At 49.1% G+C, this 26,620-nt stretch overlaps 1 protein-coding gene across 3 annotated transcripts in view; it reads left to right on the forward strand.

The window, feature by feature from the left end:
- The window catches only part of LOC138770041 (opioid-binding protein/cell adhesion molecule homolog), a 213,331-nt gene that overhangs the window by 88,867 nt on the left and 97,844 nt on the right, over positions 1-26,620 (forward strand). For 2 of the 3 annotated variants that reach the window (XM_069948918.1, XM_069948919.1), the window contains exon 2: positions 3,868-3,952. In XM_069948918.1, the coding sequence (XP_069805019.1) occupies positions 3,868-3,952 (85 nt within the window). Of the gene's footprint in view, positions 1-3,544; positions 3,569-3,867; positions 3,953-26,620 lie in introns of those variants that run through there. The other variant, XM_069948920.1, reaches the window with a different exon arrangement.

Consider the following 26,620-nt stretch of genomic DNA (forward strand, 5'->3'; position numbering starts at 1 on the left):
CAGTGATGTCACTGATCTCTTGTGATGGATAGGCTGTATTCTCAGTGATGTCACTGATCTCTAATGATGGATAGGCTGTATTCTCAGTGATGTCACTGATCTCTAGTGATGGATAGGCTGTATTCTCAGTGATGTCACTGATCTCTAGTAATGGATAGGCTGTATTCTCAGTGATGTCACTGATCTCTAGTAATGGATAGGCTGTATTCTCAGTGATGTCACTGCTGATCTCTAGTGATGGATAGGCTGTATTCTCAGTGATGTCACTGATCTCTTGTGATGGATAGGCTGTATTCTCAGTGATGTCACTGCTCTCTAGTGATGGATAGGCTGTATTCTCAGTGATGTCACTGCTGATCTCTAGTGATGGATAGGCTGTATTCTCAGTGATGTCACCGCTGATCTCTAGTGATGGATAGGCTGTATTCTCAGTGATGTCACCGCTGATCTCTAGTGATGGATAGGCTGTATTCTCAGTGATATCACTGATCTCTAGTGATGGATAGGCTGTATTCTCAGTGATGTCACTGATCTCTAGTGATGGATAGGCTGTATTCTCAGTGATGTCACTGATCTCTAGTAATGGATAGGCTGTATTCTCAGTGATGTCACTGCTAGTGATGGATATGCTGTATCCACTTGTTGGGACACTTGTGACACGCTCCTATAGTACAATGCTGAGTATTCTTCCTCTAAGGTAACTACTATATTTCTTGGGCACCAGGGAAGGTGACAAATAATATTCTGAGATTTTAGACCCATTGTGAGGAATAGAAATAATAAGTGATGGGCAGTGCCGTCTCGGGGCAGATACCGGGGTGGTCCGGGACCTCTCAGAAGGGTCAGACCAGGCTTGTGGATTCTCAGATCTCTCATAGACTTACTGAGCTGTACACGACCTGATCCGCTCTTCCCAGGATTGGTTGTCCCTCTGGGACGGGAGACTCTGGATGACTTTCTACTCTGATCCTTGTGCCCAGTGCTGGTTCTTTGCACCCCAGATGTTTAGACCCCATGTTGCACCTGTCACCTGCCCCTAATCCGGCTGTCCCTTGCCCATGGCAGGCAGTTGCCCCGCTGCTCTCCCTTGTGGCGGTGTTGTCATCCTACACACTTCTTTCCCCAGCCCCCCCTGGTTCCTTGGCCCTCTGTGTGCCAGGGCAGGGGGTGCTGGCTGCCCGGCCTGTCACATCCTCTGCTGCCGCTCTCAGCTGCTGTCAGACTCTTTTTGTTAAGTTGTTGTGGGGACAATGAGTGGGACGGACCCTTCCCCCGACGCTTGGTAGATGTCACACACGCTGACGTTCTCTTCATGTGGCAAACAGCTGTTTGAGGTGATAAATGGCCGCCCCAAGGAGAGCAGTGTACCGGGGAGGAGGGAGGGGGTCTCATGTACTACCGGGGAGGGGGTCTCATATACCAGGGAGGGGGTCTCATATACTGGGGAGGGAGGGGGTCTCATATACTGGGGAGGGAGGGGGTCTCATATACCAGGGAGTGAGGGGGTCTCATGTACCGGGGAGGAAGGGGTCTCATATACTGGGGAGGGGGTCTCATATACTGGGGAGGGAGGGGGTCTCATATACCGGGGAGGAGGGAGGGGGTCTCATATACTGGGGAGGGAGGGGGTCTCATATACCAGGGAGGGAGGGAGGGGGTCTCATATACCGGGGAGGAGGGAGGGGGTCTCATATACCGGGGAGGAAGGGGGTCTCATATACCGGGGAGGAGGGAGGGGGTCTCATATACCAGGGAGGGAGGGGGTCTTATATACTACCGGGGAGGGAGGGGGTCTTATATACTGGGGAGGGAGGGGGTCTCATATACTGGGGAGGGAGGGGGTCTCATGTACCGGGGAGGAGGGAGGGGGTCTCATATACTGGGGAGGAGGGAGGGGGTCTCATGTACCGGGGAGGAGGGAGGGGGTCTCATGTACCGGGGAGGAAGGGGGTCTCATGTACCGGGGAGGAAGAGGGTCTCATATACCGGGGAGGGAGGGGGTCTCACGTACCAGGGAGGAGGGAGGGGGTCTCATATACTGGGGAGGGAGGGGGTCTCATATACCAGGGAGGGAGGGAGGGGGTCTCATATACCGGGGAGGAGGGAGGGGGTCTCATATACCAGGGAGGGAGGGAGGGGGTCTCATATACTGGGGAGGAGGGAGGGGGTCTCATGTACCGGGGAGGAAGGGGGTCTCATGTACCGGGGAGGAAGAGGGTCTCATATACCGGGGAGGGAGGGGGTCTCACGTACCAGGGAGGAGGGAGGGGGTCTCATATACCGGGGAGGGAGGGGGTCTCATATACTGGGGAGGGAGGGGGTCTCATATACTGGGGAGGGAGGGGGTCTCATATACCAGGGAGGGAGGGAGGGGGTCTCATATACTGGGGTGGAGGGAGGGGGTCTCATATACCAATAGGGAGGGGGTCTTATATACCAGGGAGGAGGGAGGGGGTCTCATATACCGGGGAGGAGGGAGGGGGTCTCATATACTGGGGAGGAGGGAGGGGGTCTCATATACCGGGGAGGAAGGGGTCTCATATACCGGGGAGGAGGGAGGGGGTCTCATATACCAGGGAGGGAGGGGGTCTCATATACTACCGGGGAGGGAGGGGGTCTCATATACTACCAGGGAGGGAGGGGGTCTTATATACTACCGGGGAGGGAGGGGGTCTTATATACCGGGGAGGGAGGGGGTCTTATATACCGGGGAGGAGGGAGGGGGTCTCATATACCAGGGAGGGAGGGGGTCTCATATACTACCGGGGAGGGAGGGGGTCTCATATACTACCAGGGAGGGAGGGGGTCTTATATACTACCGGGGAGGGAGGGGGTCTTATATACCGGGGAGGGAGGGGGTCTTATATACCGGGGAGGGTCTTATATACCAATAGGGAGGGGGTCTTATATACCGAGGAGGGAGGGGGGTCTTATATACCAATAGGGAGGGGGTCTTATATACCGAGGAGGGAGGGGGTCCTATATACTGTTATGTCTGGCAGGCTTCAGCTGCATGCCCTCTATTAGATCCATCCAGAAAGATGTGTCTGTATCCTGCAGCGCTGCGCCCCCCCCCCCCGAGACGCTATATACCTATATACCTGCCCTCTAACGTCTACCCCAAACATTAGCATCCCAGTCCTGTACTCCAAGTACATAACTGCCCAAATATCAGACTGCCCTGGAACCTGAGTATATGTATACAGGCGGACCAGTATGTGATAGATACAGTATACAGGGGGTCGTGTGTTATATATACTGTGGTGTATGGAGGAGGGGGTGATGTATGTGTGTGTGTATATATATATATATATATGCTGTAGTGTATGGGGGTATATCTATGTGATGTATACAGTATACAGGGGGCTTCTGTGTTATATATACTGTAGTGTATGGGGGTATATCTATGTGATGTATACAGTATACAGGGGGCTTCTGTGTTATATATGCTGTAGTGTATGGAGGAGGGGATGACCAGTATGTGCTGTATACAGTAGATAGATATTGCCGAGTATCCAGCTACTTGTCTGTGACGTCATGTGACGTCACTTTATGACGGAAGAAGCCGGTGAGTTCGGGAGGGGAGTGTAGGAGGGACGGAGAGCGGGAGGCGGCGGGGAGGGCTGATCCGGGGAGCGGAGCAGCAGCAGCGGCGTCAGTCACACACAGGCACCGGCAGGCAGGGAGCGGGCTCCGGGGACATGTAGCAGGGAGAGCCCCGGGGGCCCCTGGTGCTGCTGCTGTCGGTGTCAGCTGCGCTGTGTCTGGTTGTCGGCGGGCGGGGGAGGGGCAGGATGATGGGGGTCGTCGCCCCCTGGAGGTGGCTGCTCGCCCTGTGTCTCAGGCTGCTCTTTCTTGTGCCCGCAGGAGTGCCGGTGCGGAGCGGGGACCCCGGCTTCCCCAAAGCCATGGACAACGTGACGGTGCGGCAGGGGGACAGCGCCATCCTCAGGTGAGAGGAGAGACTACATGTACTGTGTATATAGTGTGTGATATAGGGGACAGCGCCATCCTCAGGTGAGAGGAGACTACATGTACTGTGTATATAGTGTGTGATATAGGGGACAGCGCCATCCTCAGGTGAGAGGAGACTACATGTACTGTGTATATAGTGTGTGTGATATAGGGGACAGCGCCATCCTCAGGTGAGAGGAGACTACATGTACTGTGTATATAGTGTGTGATATAGGGGACAGCGCCATCCTCAGGTGAGAGGAGAGACTACATGTACTGTGTATATAGTGTGTGTGATATAGGGGACAGCGCCATCCTCAGGTGAGAGGAGAGACTACATGTACTGTGTGTATAGTGTGTGATATAGGGGACAGCGCCATCCTCAGGTGAGAGGAGAGACTACATGTACTGTGTATATAGTGTGTGTGATATAGGGGACAGCGCCATCCTCAGGTGAGAGGAGACTACATGTACTGTGTGTATAGTGTGTGATATAGGGGACAGCGCCATCCTCAGGTGAGAGGAGACTACATGTACTGTGTATATAGTGTGTGATATAGGGGACAGCGCCATCCTCAGGTGAGAGGAGACTACATGTACTGTGTATATAGTGTGTGATATAGGGGACAGCGCCATCCTCAGGTGGGAGGAGACTACATGTACTGTGTATATAGTGTGTGATATAGGGGACAGCGCCATCCTCAGGTGAGAGGAGACTACATGTACTGTGTGTATAGTGTGTGATATAGGGGACAGCGCCATCCTCAGGTGAGAGGAGACTACATGTACTGTGTATATAGTGTGTGATATAGGGGACAGCGCCATCCTCAGGTGAGAGGAGACTACATGTACTGTGTATATAGTGTGTGATATAGGGGACAGCGCCATCCTCAGGTGGGAGGAGACTACATGTACTGTGTATATAGTGTGTGATATAGGGGACAGCGCCATCCTCAGGTGAGAGGAGACTACATGTACTGTGTATATAGTGTGTGATATAGGGGACAGCGCCATCCTCAGGTGAGAGGAGAGACTACATGTACTGTGTATATAGTGTGTGATATAGGGGACAGCGCCATCCTCAGGTGAGAGGAGACTACATGTACTGTGTATATAGTGTGTGATATAGGGGACAGCGCCATCCTCAGGTGGGAGGAGACTACATGTACTGTGTATATAGTGTGTGATATAGGGGACAGCGCCATCCTCAGGTGAGAGGAGACTACATGTACTGTGTATATAGTGTGTGATATAGGGGACAGCGCCATCCTCAGGTGAGAGGAGAGACTACATGTACTGTGTATATAGTGTGTGATATAGGGGACAGCGCCATCCTCAGGTGAGAGGAGAGACTACATGTACTGTGTATATAGTGTGTGATATAGGGGACAGCGCCATCCTCAGGTGAGAGGAGACTACATGTACTGTGTATATAGTGTGTGATATAGGGGACAGCGCCATCCTCAGGTGAGAGGAGACTACATGTACTGTGTATATAGTGTGTGTGATATAGGGGACAGCGCCATCCTCAGGTGAGAGGAGACTACATGTACTGTGTATATAGTGTGTGATATAGGGGACAGCACCATCCTCAGGTGAGAGGAGACTACATGTACTGTGTATATAGTGTGTGATATAGGGGACAGCGCCATCCTCAGGTGAGAGGAGAGACTACATGTACTGTGTATATAGTGTGTGATATAGGGGACAGCGCCATCCTCAGGTGAGAGGAGAGACTACATGTACTGTGTATATAGTGTGTGATATAGGGGACAGCGCCATCCTCAGGTGAGAGGAGAGACTACATGTACTGTGTATATAGTGAGTGATATAGGGGACAGCGCCATCCTCAGGTGAGAGGAGAGACTACATGTACTGTGTATATAGTGTGTGATATAGGGGACAGCGCCATCCTCAGGTGAGAGGAGAGACTACATGTACTGTGTATATAGTGTGTGATATAGGGGACAGCGCCATCCTCAGGTGAGAGGAGAGACTACATGTACTGTGTATAGTGTGTGATATAGGGGACAGCGCCATCCTCAGGTGAGAGGAGACTACATGTACTGTGTATATAGTGTGTGATATAGGGGACAGCGCCATCCTCAGGTGAGAGGAGAGACTACATGTACTGTGTATAGTGTGTGATATAGGGGACAGCGCCATCCTCAGGTGAGAGGAGAGACTACATGTACTGTGTATATAGTGTGTGATATAGGGGACAGCGCCATCCTCAGGTGAGAGGAGAGACTACATGTACTGTGTATATAGTGTGTGATATAGGGGACAGCGCCATCCTCAGGTGAGAGGAGAATACATGTACTGTGTATATAGTGTGTGATATAGGGGACAGCGCCATCCTCAGGTGAGAGGAGAGACTACATGTACTGTGTATATAGTGTGTGATATAGGGGACAGCGCCATCCTCAGGTGAGAGGAGACTACATGTACTGTGTATATAGTGTGGTGATATAGGGGACAGCGCCATCCTCAGGTGAGAGGAGACTACATGTACTGTGTATATAGTGTGTGATATAGGGGACAGCGCCATCCTCAGGTGAGAGGAGACTACATGTACTGTGTATATAGTGTGTGATATAGGGGACAGCGCCATCCTCAGGTGAGAGGAGAGACTACATGTACTGTGTATATAGTGTGTGATATAGGGGACAGCGCCATCCTCAGGTGAGAGGAGAGACTACATGTACTGTGTATATAGTGTGTGATATAGGGGACAGCGCCATCCTCAGGTGAGAGGAGACTACATGTACTGTGTATATAGTGTGTGTGATATAGGGGACAGCGCCATCCTCAGGTGAGAGGAGACTACATGTACTGTGTATATAGTGTGTGATATAGGGGACAGCGCCATCCTCAGGTGAGAGGAGAGACTACATGTACTGTGTATATAGTGTGTGATATAGGGGACAGCGCCATCCTCAGGTGAGAGGAGACTACATGTACTGTGTATATAGTGTGTGTGATATAGGGGACAGCGCCATCCTCAGGTGAGAGGAGACTACATGTACTGTGTATATAGTGTGTGATATAGGGGACAGCGCCATCCTCAGGTGAGAGGAGACTACATGTACTGTGTATATAGTGTGTGTGATATAGGGGACAGCGCCATCCTCAGGTGAGAGGAGACTACATGTACTGTGTATATAGTGTGTGATATAGGGGACAGCGCCATCCTCAGGTGAGAGGAGACTACATGTACTGTGTATATAGTGTGTGTGATATAGGGGACAGCGCCATCCTCAGGTGAGAGGAGACTACATGTACTGTGTATATAGTGTGTGATATAGGGGACAGCGCCATCCTCAGGTGAGAGGAGAGACTACATGTACTGTGTATATAGTGTGTGATATAGGGGACAGCGCCATCCTCAGGTGAGAGGAGACTACATGTACTGTGTATATAGTGTGTGATATAGGGGACAGCGCCATCCTCAGGTGAGAGGAGACTACATGTACTGTGTATATAGTGTGTGATATAGGGGACAGCGCCATCCTCAGGTGAGAGGAGAGACTACATGTACTGTGTATATAGTGAGTGATATAGGGGACAGCGCCATCCTCAGGTGAGAGGAGAGACTACATGTACTGTGTATATAGTGTGTGTGATATAGGGGACAGCGCCATCCTCAGGTGAGAGGAGAGGTTACATGTACTGTGTATATAGTGTGTGTGATATAGGGGACAGCGCCATCCTCAGGTGAGAGGAGAGACTACATGTACTGTTTATATAGTGTGTGATATAGGGGACAGCGCCATCCTCAGGTGGGAGGAGACTACATGTACTGTGTATATAGTGTGTGATATAGGGGACAGCGCCATCCTCAGGTGAGAGGAGAGACTACATGTACTGTGTATATAGTGTGTGTGATATAGGGGACAGCGCCATCCTCAGGTGAGAGGAGAGACTACATGTACTGTGTATATAGTGTGTGATATAGGGGACAGCGCCATCCTCAGGTGAGAGGAGAGACTACATGTACTGTGTATATAGTGTGTGATATAGGGGACAGCGCCATCCTCAGGTGAGAGGAGAGACTACATGTACTGTGTATATAGTGTGTGATATAGGGGACAGCGCCATCCTCAGGTGAGAGGAGAGACTACATGTACTGTGTGTATATAGTGTGTGATATAGGGGACAGCGCCATCCTCAGGTGAGAGGAGAGACTACATGTACTGTGTATATAGTGTGTGTGATATAGGGGACAGCGCCATCCTCAGGTGAGAGGAGAGACTACATGTACTGTGTATATAGTGTGTGATATAGGGGACAGCGCCATCCTCAGGTGAGAGGAGAGACTACATGTACTGTGTATATAGTGTGTGATATAGGGGACAGCGCCATCCTCAGGTGAGAGAAGACTACATGTACTGTGTATATAGTGTATGTGATATAGGGGACAGCGCCATCCTCAGGTGAGAGGAGACTACATGTACTGTGTATATAGTGTGTGATATAGGGGACAGCGCCATCCTCAGGTGAGAGGAGACTACATGTACTGTGTATATAGTGTGTGTGATATAAGGGACAGCGCCATCCTCAGGTGAGAGGAGAGACTACATGTACAGTGTATATAGTGTGTGTGATATAGGGGACAGCGCCATCCTCAGGTGAGAGGAGAGACTACATGTACTGTGTATATAGTGTGTGATATAGGGGACAGCGCCATCCTCAGGTGAGAGGAGACTACATGTACTGTGTATCTGTATATAGTTTGTATAGATGTCACATTGTTGCTCCTGGACCCTCTATATATTATGTACTTTATGTAGGGCAGGTATATAGAAGCAGATACATGCGTACGGGCACAGAGATTTGAACGCTATGGGGCAGGTGTGCCAGGCAGATACATGGACGGGTGTGGTTCTGGTACATTGGGGCACATACATGGACGGGTGTATTAAAAGTGTATAGGGGTAGATACCTGGACACTTATAGGGCAGCTATACAGGGGAGGATATGCATACAGGTATGGGGAAATAGATTTAGAGTGTGTATAGTAGCGGATACATGGACATGTGTAGGGCAGGTATATAGGGGTAGACAATCATATTGCAGCTGTACAGGGGAGGGTTTGGGGTAATACTCAGATTTAAAGTGTGTATAGTAGCGGTTACATGGACATGTGTAGGGCAGGTATGCTGGGGTACATATATAGACAGCAGGTATTGGGCAGATGCACAGGTTGGGGGAAGGTGTGCAGGGGCAGCTTTGTAGTAAGTTTTAGAGTGTGTGTATATAGGAGCAGATACATGGGCAGGTGTGTGGGCAGCTATAGGACAGGTGCACAGAGGTAAATGCATGGACAGGTCTAGGGCAGATACATGAACAGGTGGATGAGGCAGATTTGCAGAGGCATATAGATGGAGCGGTATACAGCAGGTGTTCACAGGAAGATACCTTGCCAGGTCTACAGGCATATAAATAGATATACATTAGTTCTACAAATACATTGACAGGTCTGGGGCAGGTGTCCTGGGGTAGATACATGGGCAGGTCTGGGGCAGGTGTCCTGGGGTAGATACATGGGCAGGTCTGGGGCAGGTGTCCTGGGGTAGATACATGGGCAGGTCTGGGGCAGGTGTCCTGGGGTAGATACATGGGCAGGTCTGGGGCAGGTGTCCTGGGGTAGATACATGGGCAGGTCTGGGGCAGGTGTCCTGGGGTAGATACATGGGCAGGTCTGGGGCAGGTATTCTGGGGTAGATACGTGGGCAGGTGTTCTGGGGTAGATACGTGGGCAGGTCTGGGGCAGGTATTCTGGGGTAGATACGTGGGCAGGTGTTCTGGGGTAGATACGTGGGCAGGTGTTCTGGGGTAGATACGTGGGCAGGTGTTCTGGGGTAGATACGTGGGCAGGTGTTCTGGGGTAGATATGTGGGCAGGTGTTCTGGGGTAGATACGTGGGCAAATACATGAGCAGGTGTTCTTTGGTAGATACATGGGCAGGTCTGGGGCAGGTGTTCTGGGGTAGATACATGGGCAGGTGTTCTGGGGTAGATATGTGGGCAGGTGTTCTGGGGTAGATATGTGGGCAGGTCTGGGGCAGGTGTTCTGGGGTAGATACGTGGGCAGGTGTTCTGGGGTAGATACGTGGGCAGGTGTTCTGGGGTAGATACGTGGGCAGGTGTTCTGGGGTAGATACGTGGGCAGGTGTTCTGGGGTAGATACGTGGGCAGGTGTTCTGGGGTAGATACGTGGGCAAATACATGAGCAGGTGTTCTGGGGTAGATACATGGGCAGGTCTGGGGCAGGTGTTCTGGGGTAGATACATGGGCAGGTGTTCTAGGGTAGATACGTGGGCAGGTGTTCTGGGGTAGATACGTGGGCAAATACATGAGCAGGTGTTCTGGGGTAGATACATGGGCAGGTCTGGGGCAGGTGTTCTGGGGTAGATACCTGGGCAGGTGTTCTGGGGTAGATATGTGGGCAGGTCTGGGGCAGGTGTTCTGGGGTAGATACATGCGCAGGTGTTCTGGGGTAGATATGTGGGCAGGTGTTCTGGGGTAGATACGTGGGCAGGTGTTCTGGGGTAGATACGTGGGCAGGTGTTCTGGGGTAGATACGTGGGCAAATACATGTGCAGGTGTTCTGGGGCAGTTGTAGGTCACTTGTCATGTACGGGGGCAGATACATGGGCAGGTCTGGGGCAGGTGTAGGTCAGTTGTCATGTACTGGGGCAGATATATGGGCAGGTACATGGGACCTGCTGACCTTGTGTCATGTCGTCCGTTTGCTCTGGGCCCCAAGTCTTAGGACTTAATCTGAGACTCGTTGGGGGGGGGGGACTATTAGGGTTATTTGAGGTCTATTATACTACACTTCTTCAGCTGGATATGTCGGCAGTGTGGGATAAGTGTACCTCCCCCCTCCGTCCCCCATCCCAGGAGGGGTAGGTAGTGTCGGGTCCCCATTCAGTTGTATATCAGCATAGATAATGGGGCACCTCTTTATGTTCCTGTTTCCTGACTCTGACGGATCCTGGCGGAGCTGATGAGGCTGATGGGACAGGATCCGTCATCAGTTCTCCTTATAGTGAAAAGTGTGAAGGGCTCCTACCGGCTATAACGTCCTGAATGTGTGTGTATGAGCAGCAGGGGGCGATATTCACCTTCCTGACTGCTGGACCCTGTAGTATCAGGATGTAAACACTCGGAGTAGCAGTAACCTGCTGTGTTCTGACCGCAACTTGTATCAGCCGTGCACGCCTTCCATTTATTACAGCGGTAAATCTGGCGGCACATTATCCTGCCCGGTGATGACTGTCCGCGCCCAATGTGTCCTCTGGATTCAGCTTCACATCATCCTCTGTGCAGTCTTTTCTGCAGGGAACTGTATGCTGAACGCCAGGACTACTACCCTTCTATTACTTCCCCCAGAGATGAAGGTCGCCCTACTGTGGAGCACATGTTAGGGTATATACAGCTCTATACACATTGCAGGGTCACATGCCCTGGCAGAAATACATAAGTACTGTTATGTGCAGGCTAGCCGTATCTTGTTATATGTGTGTGTGTGTATATATATATATATATATATATATATATATATATATATATATATATATATATATATATAAAATAAAATATTACTACTATGTGCAGTAATCTGAAGCATAGCCGGTATAGGGGACTTGTATCTCCTACTGGAGTCAGGTGTCAAACTCACAGGACTCCAGCTGTTGCAGAGCTCCCATCATGTCTGTACAGCCTAAGCTAAAGCAGGAGGGCCGGAGGTTTGACACCTGTGCCCTATTGGATACTTGTATCTAGGTATTTAAGATAATATACTGTTATGTGCAGTGACCTGGAGGATAGCCGGTGTAAAGCGACTGTATCCCGTGCTTCCTGCAGGATAGTCGTGTGTGTGGGTGTATAATAAACATATATATTAGTGACCTGGAGCATAGGCGGTGTAAAGCACTTGTATCCTGTGTTTCTTGCAGGATAGTCTTGTGTGTGTCTATCTATCTATAATGTGCAGTGACCTTAAGGATAGCCGTTTTAGAGGACCTTGAGGATAGCCAGTGTATGTCCTGCAGGATGGTCATGTCTGTATAATAATACACTGCAGGGATGTAGAGGATAGCCAGTTTTAGAGGACTGTACTTATATATTAGTATTATGTGCAGGGATCTGGAGGCTAGCCGGCTGTAGACGCATATGTAGGGATTTGAAGCATGTGCTGTGCAGGAGGAGATGTCTTGTGGCTGAAGGTAATTGCACATTTCCATCTCCCTTTTGGCGCCCGGATCTGATCCTGTCACAGCTGATGGTTAACTTGTCAGGGCTGCGCTCGGTTTTGTAATTCCAGGCGGCAGTGACGAGGACGGAGCTGACTGCTTTATGGCAGGCCTCTCTCTCTAATATGTTGATGATGAGGAACCTGCAGAGCGTTACACTAGATGATGTCGTCCATCCTCTCCCTCCTCCGATGAGTCTCCCTAATACGACGCTTAGTATTACAGGGTCATGTGATTCTTCTGCCATCTCTGGGGGGTCACCACACAAATACATTAGCGTTTTTGCAGTCGCTTTAGGCTTTTCACGAGTCCCGTGACGTCCGGGGTTCACATACTAATTGGAATCTTCTAGAGAGGCATCAGGACCGATCACCTGTCGACGCTGCGTCACTGCTGAAAAACAAAGGTGATTTTCTGTTTCTTCTCCTTCTCTTAAATCTAACGCTTTCCAAAGCAGATAAATCCAATTACCGTGTTTCCCTTCAGGCGCCGAAGAGAGAGATTAATGCCGGTGTTTTGGCAGCAATAGAAAAAGAAATGGGTCACAAGAACAATGAAAAATTGCAGAAAAAAGCTGATAAACCAGAACGTGTGGCGCAGGGAGCAGCGCGCCGGGTATTTAGTCGAACACAAATGAAATGGATCCGTCCTATTAAAGAGCCGGGCACAACCAGGGGAGGGAATCGTTCCAAGAGCCGAACCAGGTGCGGAGATGGGAGATATAGAGCGCTGCTGTGTGCGTCCATGTGACAGTCCACATAGTGCGTCACCAACCAGTGGCTGTTTATGTGGTGGCATATAGTGCACAGCTTGGTGTCACCGCCACCTCTGGGCAGTCTACAGCTTGGCGTCACTGGGCATTCTATAGCATGGCTTTACCACTGCCCCCCTGGGCAGTCTACAGCCTGGCTTCACCACCGCCCTCCGGGCAGTCTACAGCCTGGCTTCACCACCGCCCTCCGGGCAATCTGCAGCCTGGCTTCACCGCCGCCCCTGGGCAGTCTGCAGCCTGGCTTCACCACCGCCCTCCGTGCAATCTGCAGCCTGGCTTCACCGCCGCCCCTGGGCAGTCTGCAGCCTGGCTTCACCGCCGCCCCTGGGCAGTCTGCAGCCTGGCTTCACCGCCGCCCCTGGGCAGTCTGCAGCCTGGCTTCACTGCCGCCCCTGGGCAGTCTGCAGCCTGGCTTCACCGCCGCCCCTGGGCAGTCTGCAGCCTGGCTTCACCGCCGCCCCTGGGCAATCGACAGCCTGGCTTTATCGCCACCGACCAAATTTTTTTTTTAACTTAATGATGTTCATCTATAATTTAGCAACCAGGTGTTTTTAGAGCCAAAGGCACCCATGTGGTTTTTGCCATTGTGGAGTCCTGCACATGGCTCCATGCATGTATAAGTTGGCAGGCCCTGGCACTCTGACAACGAAGCTGTCCATCAGGGCCTCCTCCACCGCTCGTTCCACTCATTCATTTCTCACCATTTTTCTATACGGCTAATACTCTTCTCCCAATGAATTGTTTGCGGTGAGTGTGAGCGTGCTCCAGAGCAGGAATCATCATGCAGCCATTTAAATAGCTTGAGATCGGAGGCAGCAGAGGGTACGCCCATTGGAAGAGCAGCTCAGGACATGGCTGCAGTAGAATACTGTGTAGGGAATGACGTGATGGGTGGCCCCACCGTTCCTCTTTGGTCCAATTATATTAGTGTCTGTTGTGTAAATTCTTCAGGTTCTCCTGTCACCTGATCTCTATAGGATTCATCAAGAGAGATCAGATCTCCTGGGGATCCCCGCCGCCTGTTCTGTGGTTGTTCAGACATCTATGTGGAGGCCCCGCAGCCAGGATAATCTCCGCTCCCACATGTCCCCTCCACCTCCATACCATTGTCTGATATGATCTACTCTTATCCTGTTCTATTTTTTCATCCCCTAGACTGTGTGTATCAGTTGTGTCCTGAACATATAGATTCTTATTATGAGAGTACGTGATGGATCTTCATACTCTGCAGGGGAGAGTGCTCCGTTGTATGTATCAGGCCTCCTGTAGGTATAAATGTAAATCCTTCTCATCAGTCCTAAGCGAAATACAAGAAAAGAACTATAGCCATGACCCAGATGTAAGGCTCCATTGGGACACTGATGACGTGTCTGCTCCTCGATGGCCTGTTTTATCCATTAGCCGAAGTCCCATATGGCTGGGGGGATAAAATGGTGGGATGATGGCAGCTTCATGCAATATCTAGGATCCCAACGTAGAGTGGTGTGTAGGCATCTGGTACCTGGTGAAGCTTGTGAAACCCAATAACCCTGATCTCACTCAGGCTATGTTCACACTACGGAATAGGCAAGGTATTTCAAGCGGCATCCGCTTGAAATTCCTTGCCTATTCCATAGTGTGAGCATACCATAACCAGGCATAGGCCAATGGAACTTGGAAGTCTATTCATTGGCACTTTTATTGCAGTGGACACCTTCGCAGAGAATCCAATAAATGTAGGTTGTAAAGGGCATAGATTAACATATATTTTTTATCATTTTATAGCCCTTGTTTGCTTTTATCCTGTATATTATATTATTATTCATTAGCCGTGGTATGGGCTTCTGTATGGATGATAACGGGCAGAAGCTGTGTGTGTAGAACAGGTGCGACCTCTTTCTTTAACAATAAGGATGGACGTGATCCAAACTGTTAAAGAGCTACCAAGTTTATTGGTCTCAGACTAAAGGCCCTATTACACGGAGTGATAATCTGCCCAGTCAGGCCGATTCTGCAGATTATCGCTCTGTGTAAGAATATGATCAGCCAAACGATAATTGGCCGACCGCACATTGCTGCGTGACAACTGTGTAAAAAAATTATAAATATTATGTATACCTCTCCACGCTCCCCGGTGTGCCGATCTAGCCGTGTAATATGGCGTTAACACTTTTTGACCAACATGGTCCTTCTTCAGGTCATAGACCCAGCATCAAGCAAAAACGATTTTTAAACTCTCGATGCAACTGATGAAGAACCGTATTGCTTCCAAATGTGGATTAGAGATGAGCACAACGAGAGCATGCCCGAGTCTGATCGTTCAGCATTTAAATACCGGTGGCTGAAAGGTTGGGGTCTGGAAAAAATGTGGATACAACTATAGGCCATTGGCTGTATCCATGTTTTCCAGAACTTCCTAGGGCTGCATCCAACTTCTTTAGCCACCGGTATTCAAATGCCGCACGATCAGACTCGAGCATGCTCAAGTTGCGCTCATCTTTAGTGTTGATTATTAAGGCCCATAAACTTGGTACTTGACCACTTTAATTGTTTTATCGTTACTGAGCGGGTGCATTTTCCGTGCTTCTATCTTGTATACGCCCCGCTATTGACCAGTCAGCCTGTTGGATACAGTAGTCGACATGGCGGCACCAGATATTTTAGTCTATGCTCTTTATTTGGTTTTTTTTAGTATGCCTGTGACGTTAGGACCCCTGATTTGTATAAAAGGTACACCCTATCAGTATTATAGTAACGTTTAGCAGACCAGACGGACCCCCGGAGCCGCACGATGAATGTGCCGACACGTTTGCTTTGTTCATCTTTTCATGTGGTTTTCTGCTGTGGTCTTTAAAGGTTTTTTTCTGGCCGTATCTCTCATGATGATAATGGTCTCCTGCCTCGTAACGCCTGCAGTATTTCTTCCATTGTGGATATCATTGCTTTTGGAGCTCTCCTATTGTAATTACACTAATTCAGATCTATTTTTCTAAAGTCAATCTATTTGCCTGAATGAGCTCATCATGGAGGACGTATAGACTCTGCGGCTCCGGAGCTGACCATTGTGTCTTGCCCGTAATGTTTGCAGATAGGAGTCTTTCTGTGGAGGTTGATTGGGCCTGTAATAAGTGGCGGCATAGCTCAGGTGGATGAGTGGTCACCATGCAGTAAGTGGCCGCCATAATCTTGGTCGTCATGGTGTGAGATGAGGAATGTGGAGCTTTTCCTTCTCCCTGCTGAGGAAGAATTCCCAGCCCGCAGAGCGTTGTCTTCTCTCAGGATAGCAGCGCGTCATCACCCCTTTCAATGTGCTTCTAATTGGCAGCAAAATGAGTCACAAGAACCTCCAAGGAGCAGATGTCTCTGTATATATTTATCTAGATGTGTGGAGGGAGAGGAGAGAAGAGGAGGATTACAGTTCAAGGCGATGACTTATTAAATCTCATAACCCAACTGCTACCCAGCATTATGGGGCCCACCAGCTGTCCGTGCCAAGAGAGCCTCCTCCTGATGATGGAACTATCTAGAACCATGATGCTCTTGGTTGGGTTCTGGAGTCTTGAGCTCCATTCTATAGGGAATTCTTGTGTCCCAGCAGCAGAGACGACAGGAGTGCAGAAGACAACTCTTCGCCTACTCCGCCTGCGCCGGTGAATATGTGAGCCGGCCGGCACGTGGGGAGTAGGTGAGTAGCTGTCTTCTGCGCTTGTGTCATCTCTGCTGCCAGGCGGCCGGGGCAGGGGGCTGTACTTTGGGGGTTCCGTGCTGAATCCTCCTCTGGTCATCGCGGCACTGATCTTGTCAATCAGGCCTTAGAGTTGGCACTCACTCTGATGATACCTTGGACTAGTTGTGTTTCACGATCAAGCCAAGAGCTTTAGCTTTGGCTGTCCAGGCATGATGGGAATTGTAGTTTTGCAACAACTGGAGGGCTGGAGATTCCTCATCCCTGATCTAGTTCTTGGCTCATAGATGAGGGGTAGACAGTAGTGCAAGGCAGGGAGGTTTCTGGTGGTCCTGTTAAGAGAGACACCCGGTTTATGCTTCCAGGCCTGTTGGCTGTGCGCCCTGAGGGGGAGGCTCGCTGCAGGGTAGAGATGGCGTCACATCTGCATTGTTTCTGTAAGGACATGACCTTGCAGCATTTACCACCAATAATATTTTAATGGCTGACATTGAGGTTAAATTATTATAGTCCGACCGCATTATAAAGTCCTTTTGCTGCATCTTTAACCCGAAAGACCCTAACTCTCCGTCCTGGAACTACAGAGAGCGCACTTTTCAGATAAGAACCTCTCCGAGCTTCTCGTAACTTCTGCCAGGACGTAAGAGACTGGAAATGACAGCATCCGAGTTCGCCCTTTTATTGCACAGACTGTAATGGACGTGATAATTCTGTCTGGGGTGACTGACGGCTCTTCTCGCTGACAGGCCTGATGAATAATTAACTCCTCGCTGCTCGGAGAGAGAGGTTGGCGCTCGCTCGCCGGCCGTGCACTGTCTCTGCAGCAGTCAATCCACATCAACCATTCGGTTTTTTATTTTTAGGGTCTTGTTAAAAGCTTGAACTTCAGTGAATTTATTTGATGGGAGTGATTATCTCCTGCTGAATAATGTGCTGATCTTGGGCTGCCCATTATATATAGTGATTCATGCCGTACAGCCAGGGACTGCAGTGCAAAAAATGCATATGGTTTTACAGCAGATCGCTGCGGTGTTTCGAAGCTGTTTTTGGCCTAGTGGTTTGGGCAGATGAAGCTGATATTTTTAATATTCTTTACCTGTCGTGACCTGTGACAACTCTTCCACATGCTTCTCTGCTCTGGAGAGTGTTTCCTCCTATTGCACATTACATACTAAGATTTTTGGGATATGACATTTTTTAGGATATGGCAATCCCCCATAAACATTTTGGGCATTGGCTGTTTTGGCCATTGAGCGGCCCTCATTTCACATCCAAACAATGGCCATTATTCCACAAATATATATTTTTTAAAGGGAATATACAAAATAACCATAGCCACTTTATTCCTGAGACAGAACCACTCTTTCCTCCAGCTCAGGGTTTGCAATTAAGCTCCATTCACTTTAATAGAACTGAAAAACTTGCGCCCAAACTGGAAACAACAGCGGGGCTGTCTCTGAGAGAAAGTGTCCACGTTTTTCTAATGTTGGATAACCCCTTTAAATTAATGGCTAATATTTGGCTTTAAAAAAAAAAAAACTCCACAAAAAGACATTGTGTGGTCAGCACCTTACTCTGCAAATATTATGGTCTTTGTCTACCGTAAAAATCCTCTGTGCCCTAGAATGACAATGGAGCAGCCCTGTTGTCAGTGGTCATAGGTCGCACACCAGGCGTACAGTATATACTTGCTGGCAGCCTTGTTTGATGACCCTTGGGTCTGGGATTTACTTAGAATGTATTCTCTTGCATTGATGGTTATGATTGACACCCTGGATTATGTCGCAGAACAAGGTCTCCCCACTTGGCCGGTGACTGCTCCCTCCCCAGCCGTTCCCGTGTGTCTCCCCTGGTGCCGCTGGCTCAGCAGAGAAGCGGGTGATTAGCTTTGTTAGCTGTCACGGTCTCTGAGTCATTACTTCCCAATCACTCGTTGGGATAGATTATTGTATGCACAGGCGAAAACCTGAAATGTATTGTGACAAAGACACCGGCTCTTATGATAAGTTGGAGTAAGTCAGTAATCAAACAGATTCGCTCTGATACTAAGTGACGGTAATTCTGTTACTGCTCATTTCTCGGCTCGTTACGACGCGGCAAATGATCTACTTCCAGAAGGTGGAAACACTCGGTGTCTGACAGTAATGACCGCGCAGCCGCCGTGAGTGCTGATCTGCTGCAGGTCCGCACAGAGCTCTGACGCCCTCGTAGTGCGGCTGTGTGGCGGTCGTATTCCTGCTTTATTACAGCGTGAATGATAGTCTGGGGCGGCACGAATTACTGAGTGTAAGGTAGGAGCTGAGCAGTCACATAATGCAGGTTGTTTTCTGCTGATGTCTATGGAACTCTGTATGAAATAACCAAAGACTGTTGTGGAGTCCGCAGCGAAAAAGTTGTGATGTAACAATGGCGCTGCTGATCGTCCCTGCTTGCTCTGTGACTGTTGTGATACCGGTGTCCATCGGGCTCTTATCACCTCTGCCGAGGCCTCGTCTAGAAATGTGCATCCTCCGCAGTCTCTGGAGCTAAATGTCCATTATCGCTTCCCGTGTCCCCGAATCCCTCTTCCTATTCCGAAGCTGTCAGACACTCGTCTGCTGTCGCTCTTCTCCCTAATGTAGCGCTGTTTATTTTCTCATCTTCAGACCTGTCTCAATCAATCTCCCCTCAACCTCGGAATCTTATTCCGCAGCTGTAACCCCTTGCTGCCTGCATCCTCCACCGTTTTTTTTTTTAACAGGGATTACTCCGGGTGACTGCGGAAAACGGGGCGCTGCCCGGCGCTGATCAGATGACAGATTGGAGCACACAATAAATAACATTCATCCTGCAGTGAGAAAAGAACCCATGTTATCTGTAGACGCGGAGATTAACGCCTGTCATCATACGTCCTCCTGCGGACCCCCAGGGGCCTCTGTCTCTGCTTTAGTATTTATATTGTTTGCTCATAAGAATCCAGCGCAGTCCACAGAGCTCCACAATGGCAGATAAAAGACACTGACATTTCTCTATAAATACATAAAAGCGACTTGTCAGGGCAGACACATTACACAGACACCCTGCCTGGGAGACGCTCATCTCTCTTCTGTGCTGTCTCTCCCATTGTACTGTCACCCTGAGCTGTCTCTCCTGCTGACACTCTATTTACGGACGGCCTCGCTGTCCATCATACGTCATACTTGTCCCTTGTTTCCTGTCTGTCTCCCTCCAGTCTTCAATATATTCTTGAATTTCATGTCCTAACCAAGAACGAGTCGCCTGAGAATCAGAAAATGACTTGTAGAACTAGAAGTCTCATCTTGCCCTTCCAGCCACTTTGCAGGATAGGAAAGTTCCCATTTTCACCCTTTGTTCTAGGTATATGAGGCACAGGGTTGGGGCGATGGCAAGGACATAAACTTTGACAATGCTTCTTCAGCTATTGAGGAGGGGAAGGATAGGATAGGAATTCCTGAACAGGAATTCTGAGCTGTAAGTTTATTGGCGGAAAACCCCACATTCTAGCGTTAGCAGAAAGGCAATAAGGCACCTGCGTAGAAGGGCACCTGATCAGATAAAAGCCTGCGTATAGGTGCCGCTCCACTCCTAATAGAAGCAGCAGGAGATGTCATCAATAAACAGCGAAGACATCCAGGACAGGCAATCTTCTCTCCGAGACAGCAGATTATACAAAGCGTAGGATTATTTATGTGGCCCTGCAGGGCGCACCTGTCCTTCACAGACCCACAAGCCTCGGTGCTCTGCAGGGGCGGTGAGGTGGGGTCCAGGGTAGCTGTGGAGGGATGGTATAAAAGAGATGTCCTGTCTGCATGACTGAGATGTGGGGTTTAGGGTAGATATGGGGGATAGTATGAAAGTCTAGGCCCTTGTGTCCTGCAGGACTGAAATGTGGGGTCCAGGATGGGTATGAAAGACAGGGCTCATGTGTTCTGCAGGAGGGAAATGTGGGGTTCAAGGTGGATATGGGGGATGGCATGAAAGACAAGGCTCTTGTGTTCTGCAGGACGGTGATATAGGGTTTATGATGGGGATGGTATAATAGGCAAGGCTCTTGTTTTCTGCAGGACAGAGATGTGAGATTCAGGATGAGTATGAAAGACAAGGCTCATGTGTTGTGCAGGAGCGAAATGTGGGGTTCAAGGTGGAAATGTGGGATGGCATGAAAGACAAGGCTCTTGTGTTCTGCAGGATTGATATGTAGGGTTTACGATGGATATGGAGGATGGTATAATAGGCAAGGCTCTTGTGTTCTGCAGGAGGGAAATGTGGGGTTCAAGGTGGATATGGGGGATGGCATGAAAGACAAGGCTCTTGTGTTCTGCAGGACGGAGATATAGGGTTTATGATGGGGATGGTATAATAGGCAAGGCTCTTGATTTCTGCAGGACAGAGATGTGAGATTCAGGATGAGTATGAAAGACAAGGCTCATGTGTTCTGCAGGAGGGAAATGTGGGATGGCATGAAAGACAATGCTCTTGTGTTCTGCAGGATTGATATGTAGGGTTTACGATGGATATGGAGGATGGTATGATAGGCAAGGCTCTTGTGTTCTGCAGGACGGAGATATGGGGGTTAAGGATGCATATGGGGGATGGTGTTATAGAAAAGGCTCTTGTGTTTTTCAGGGTGGTGATGTGGCTATCAGAGCAGACAAGGCTCTCTTGTGTCCTGCAGGAAGGAGATGTTGGGTTCAGGGGAAATGAATAACAGACAAGGCCTTCACGTGTTCTGCAGGCAGAAATGGGGTGCAGGGTATAAATTGAAGGGGGGATGACCAGGTTCTTATGGACTTCAGGCAGAGATATGGAGACAGGATGTTATAGGGGGATGGCATAAAAGACCAGGCTTTAAGGCGCTCTGCAGGACAGAGATGGGGTTCAGGATAAATATGGGGGGATAGGATAAAAGACAATGATTTCTTGTGTTCTGCAGGCAGAGATATGGGGTTCAGGGTGGACACGGGTGGGGGCAGGGGGATAAAAGACTAGGCTTTCGTGTGTTTTGCTTCAAATGCTTCCAGTTTTTGTTCCAGGTAATCTTATTATCTTTATCTATAGAAGTCCAGCTCCTGATGTTCGGGGATTAACGGGATTAGTGGTAATAGATTCCTACCATTGTTTTCTTCAATTCTGATCTTAAAAGAAACAATAATGAACAGTGCAGAGTTCACCCTGATTTCGGCACTGAGGGAGTCTTGTCCATAAAGCAGACAAGTTTGGATTTCTCCATCGAAAGTCATTGTCCATAGTGGTGGACGCGAGGTGGACATCCAGTGCAGCAGTGTGGGGCATTGTCATAGAATTTCTCCTTCTAAATGTTCGTGCGGGGCTCGTGTATGTCACTACCTCTCTGTCAACTCTGCCAATGGAGGCTAATGGGAAGCGTGAGGACAAGTTGGGAGATCTGCCCGTTGTGTTCTCGTGAGATGTGGCCATTCTTCAGGGTCTCCGATGTGTTATTGTAGCCTAGAGTCTCTGTGTTGTGTTCTGCTGAAGTGTAATTAGTTATGATGTACGCATAATCGGGCGTCTTCGGATAGGTCATGTATTCTGTACGCCTCCTGTAAGGATTGTGTTTTGGTTCTGCAGCCGCCGCTCATCGCTCTCGGGAGATTCTGTACGTTGTGCTTTAAAATTCAGGAGGCCAAATATAGGAAGTAACAAATCTATTTCTGCAGTCGAGACGCCAGACTGATAACTCGTAACATGCCTGTTGTGCGGCGCTGATAACTTGTTGGCAGATCGTCTCGTTTATGATTCCAGAGGGTTTATTACATTGTGTCTGTCACCTAAACACATTCAGCTGCAAGTTTTAGGGTGGTGTTAGACAAAAAAGTTTCATTTTAGACCTCTACAAATGCTGGAACCATATGGCTTTGTCTCTTCCTTTATTTTGGAGCTTCATTGACAGCGGTTGCCGAATATTCTGTCCAGGTCATGAGGCTGAGCCTGGCAATGATATGGAGATGTTATCCTGCCTTGTGGCTCCTCTGCTGTCCTTACTAAGGACAGAAGGATTATTTGATGATTCTTGTGTCCAGCTGGACTAGAGCAGAGCAGTACAGCAGACCGCTGCTTCTATAGATCTGCTGGCAAGGCTTAAAGGGGTACTGCAACTGGGTCCTTTTTCTGTGATGCCTGGGGAGGGGCGTGGGTGAAAACCATTAAATTTACTAACCTTGGCTCCAGCAATGCCGCCCCCTGGAATTCCACTGCTCTGGTCCCCCAGTGTCCGGCTTCTTCCTGGTCTAAAACGGGACTTGCGACGTGATGTTGCAGGCCGGCTGCAGAATGCTGAGCGGGATTGCCATGTTCCGTCTCAGACCAGGAAGCGGCCAGACACCGAAGGACATGGTTTTGTGCAATTAACCCTTCAGGGTGCTGGCAAGGTTATTTTATCACTCCTTCTGCTGTTATTGAGCCTCTGAAAGCCCTCTCCATGGATCGTAGTACACATATGGACTTCTATACAGACCTTTGCTTCACTTCTCTGTCCAGTCACAGGACAGCACATACTTCTTTATGCTATCCCAAAACAGAACTCTGGACTTAAGACTGGCACTGTGCTGAGCCAATGGTTTACACACTAAAATACTAGACGAGGGAGCAGATTCACTGGGTTCGCGAGGTGCTGTGTGAGTAAACATCCATCAGGATCACAGCAAGGAAAGGGTAAATAGATAGGTAATAGGTAAATAAATTGCTGCTGGAGCGCTAAAGAGAGGGGAGGCAGATATTACACTGCAGCACTGTGGACATGCAGCCGTAGATTTACACAAGGGGCAGCTGCCCAAAACTATGGGCAGCTAGAGAAGGAAGCCTTGATTTACCTTTGAGGAACAGCGTTGATCATCTTTCTCTCCTTTTCCTGCACATAGCAGTGTGTAAACCCTGCCCCAACTTACTGTCATTTGTCCTGATCTACCTGACGATGTCTGAGACAGATTTCCCCTGACAACAGGCAGTGAACAGGATATTGCATAGAAGTGAGACACCTAGTGGCCAGGACTTTAGAGCTGTTTTTCTAAGGTAAAGAGTAATTTTTGGCAAAGGATTTACAACTATGTTAGAAACCACATAGGCTATCACATGGAAGAACATTGTTTAAAACACCAGTGACCATTTAATGTGTTGTCTGCTACTGAAACAGAAACATCCTACTACATGGCACCTCATACCTCTGTTTCCCAGCCACACGTACATCTCAGCTTGTCCCGGTAGGTGGGACACTGCCATAGAAATCACGACTTGAATGAGGTTTGTGTAGAGTGAAGGAGTAACATTTGGCTGAGGCGCTGTCCCTGGTGCTGATGACTCCCAGCCCTCGCACTCCCACATTACAGGCCATTATTTCAGCACCGGCTGATTCCAGACACGTCTCCACTCCAGTACTTGGGTAATTGCGGTAACCTTCACATTCTCGGTATGAGACATTGTGTGCCGCAGCCTTCGCTGCTCCTCTACATCCCCTGCTCCATTGACCCCTCCACGTCTTCTTCACTTCACGGCCTGAATACGAGGACTCTGTTGTCTTGTGTTGCACCTGAAGCGTCTTTCTGCCTCCGATTCCCTATGTGTGCGCATAAATTATCACTCCTAGTGAGAGGAGGCGAGTGTTTAACGCTTACACTACATGCTGCACAGACTGATTCACGACAGACCCAGCTTTCCAATAACGGACAATTTCCTTCGAATTTTTCCCTACGATAACTGTAGACGTGATGACTTGTCCATCATGGAGGCTGTTGCGTCAGTCTTACATCTCCACGTAATGTGTGTGTGACCGGCGTTTAGTGCTCTGATGCATGTCTTCAGATGTGCTATGACTTTGGGGCCCCAGGTTTTGGCATTTTATGTACAATATGCTTAGAAAGTCTTCAGGTTCTTAAACCCCCCCTGCCCCCAACCCCCTCCCCCCCAGCACGTTTTGTAATGTTGAGCCCTTGTGATAAAATTTAAAAAAATTACATTTTCACCCTATCGTTTGCACTCCCCATAATGACAAAGTGAAAACAGGATTTTAGAAGTCTTTGCTAATTTGTTGAAACAAAAAAACGAAAATCTTGCATTCAGAGTCTTTACTTAGTACTTAAAGCGTCCTTGGCAATAACTCCAGCCTCCAGTCCTCTTTGGTATGATGCCACAAGATCTACTCATCTAGTTGTAGAGATTTTCTGATATTCTTCCCTTCAGTTCCTCTCAAGCTCTGTCAGGTGGCTGGAGACTAGGGATGGTCCGAACCTGCCAAGGTTCGGGTTCGTACGAACCCGAACTCTCTGCAATGATTCCCGCTGTCTGCCCGCTCGGCAATGATTCCCGCTGCCAGCGGGAGGACCGCCTGGAGAACTGGGATACAGCCATAGCCATAGGCTGTATCCCAGTTTTCCAGGCGGTCCTTCCGCTGTATTCACCCGCTGCACGGAGCGGCCAGACAGCGGGAATCTGATGCCAGAGCGTTCGGGTTCATACGAACCCAAACCTCAGCAGGTTCGGACCATCCTTACAGTGGGGAACCATTTCTGGTCAGGGCTCTGGTTGTGTCACTCAAGGACATTCAGGAGTTGTACTGAAGCCGCTCCTATGTTGTCTTTGCTGTGAGCTTAGGGTCATTGTTTTGTTGCAATGTCCAGAGCATTCTGAATCAGGTTTTCCATAAGAACATCTCTTACTGCTGCCATAAAAGCCAGATTGGTGGAGGCTGCAATGATGGTGACCTTCTGAAAGTTTCTCCCATCTACACACGGGATCTTGTGAGCTCAGCCAGAATGACCATTGGGTTCTCGGTCACCTCTCTTACCAAGATCCTTTTTCTTGATTATTTAGTTGGTGGGGTGACCATCTTTAAAGAGGAATTCTGGGGTCGGACTGAACATAACCGAGGGGGCGGCTGAACATAACCACATGCACCTACCTCCCCAGCTCCACTACGGGAGTCTGCTGTCTCCTGCTCCATTTCTCTGTCCACTGACTGCTTCCTGGTCTGAGCAGGGACCTGGGTCATGACGTGTCAGCTCTTCTTAGCCAGTCAGTGGTCGAGGTGGGACACCGCTACTCCTCCCTGGCTCTTTGGAAAAAGATGTCTGGCCCTTGACTTCTCCTTTTAAGAATTAGGAATGGTCCTAGTTGTTCCAAATTTTTCTATATACATAAGAATATAGATTAATGAAGAATTATGGAAGCCACAGTGACCTTGGGAACTTTCAGCAGTTTTTTTGTCCCCCTTCTCCTGATCTGTGCCCCCATGCAATCTGAGCTCTACAGGCAGCTCTTTCCTCCTCATGGCCTTTCTTTGGCTCTGATATAACTTGTCAGCTGTGAGACCATATATAGACAGGGGCGTGTCTTTCCAAATCCTGTCCAATCATCTGAATTTATCACTGGTGACTCCAATCAAGCTGCAGAAATGTCTCAGAGATGATCATGCATAATGGGGGGAGCCAGAGCTTAATATCAATCATCACAGAAAAGGCTCTGAATACCTATGTCCATGTAATATTGTAGTTTTTGCCTTTTATTATAATTTTGTAAAAATTGCTTTAAATTTGTTTTAACATTTTCATCATGGGGTATTGGATGCAGTATAATGAAGGGAGGATTTTCTTTTAAGGTGTATGCGTGTATGCATGTGTCTATATATTTAAACTGACTAATCCATACAGGGGTTGCACCTGTGGATGCTCTTGAGTTCCAGACTTGACCTATTCTTGGCTGCCGACAGTAAGCTGGATGTAATGCGAGCTGTGATAGTGTCATGTCTTCTGGTGGATTATTTCGGGATCTTCATATATAGCAGTTTACATTCTAGAGGCGCTGAGTGTAGATGTTTGGATTGTTGTGCGGTGTCATTAAGATGAATGGAGCCCTCCAGGCGCTGTGCTCTGACGTACGCTGTGTTCCCAGCAGCTGTGTGTACAGTAGTGCCCGCTCTGGCAGGGAAGGGGTGCGTTCCGCTGTGACATTCATTTCC

This window comes from Dendropsophus ebraccatus, chromosome 12 (genome assembly GCF_027789765.1).
Source record: "Dendropsophus ebraccatus isolate aDenEbr1 chromosome 12, aDenEbr1.pat, whole genome shotgun sequence".
Taxonomy (NCBI): domain Eukaryota; kingdom Metazoa; phylum Chordata; class Amphibia; order Anura; family Hylidae; genus Dendropsophus; species Dendropsophus ebraccatus.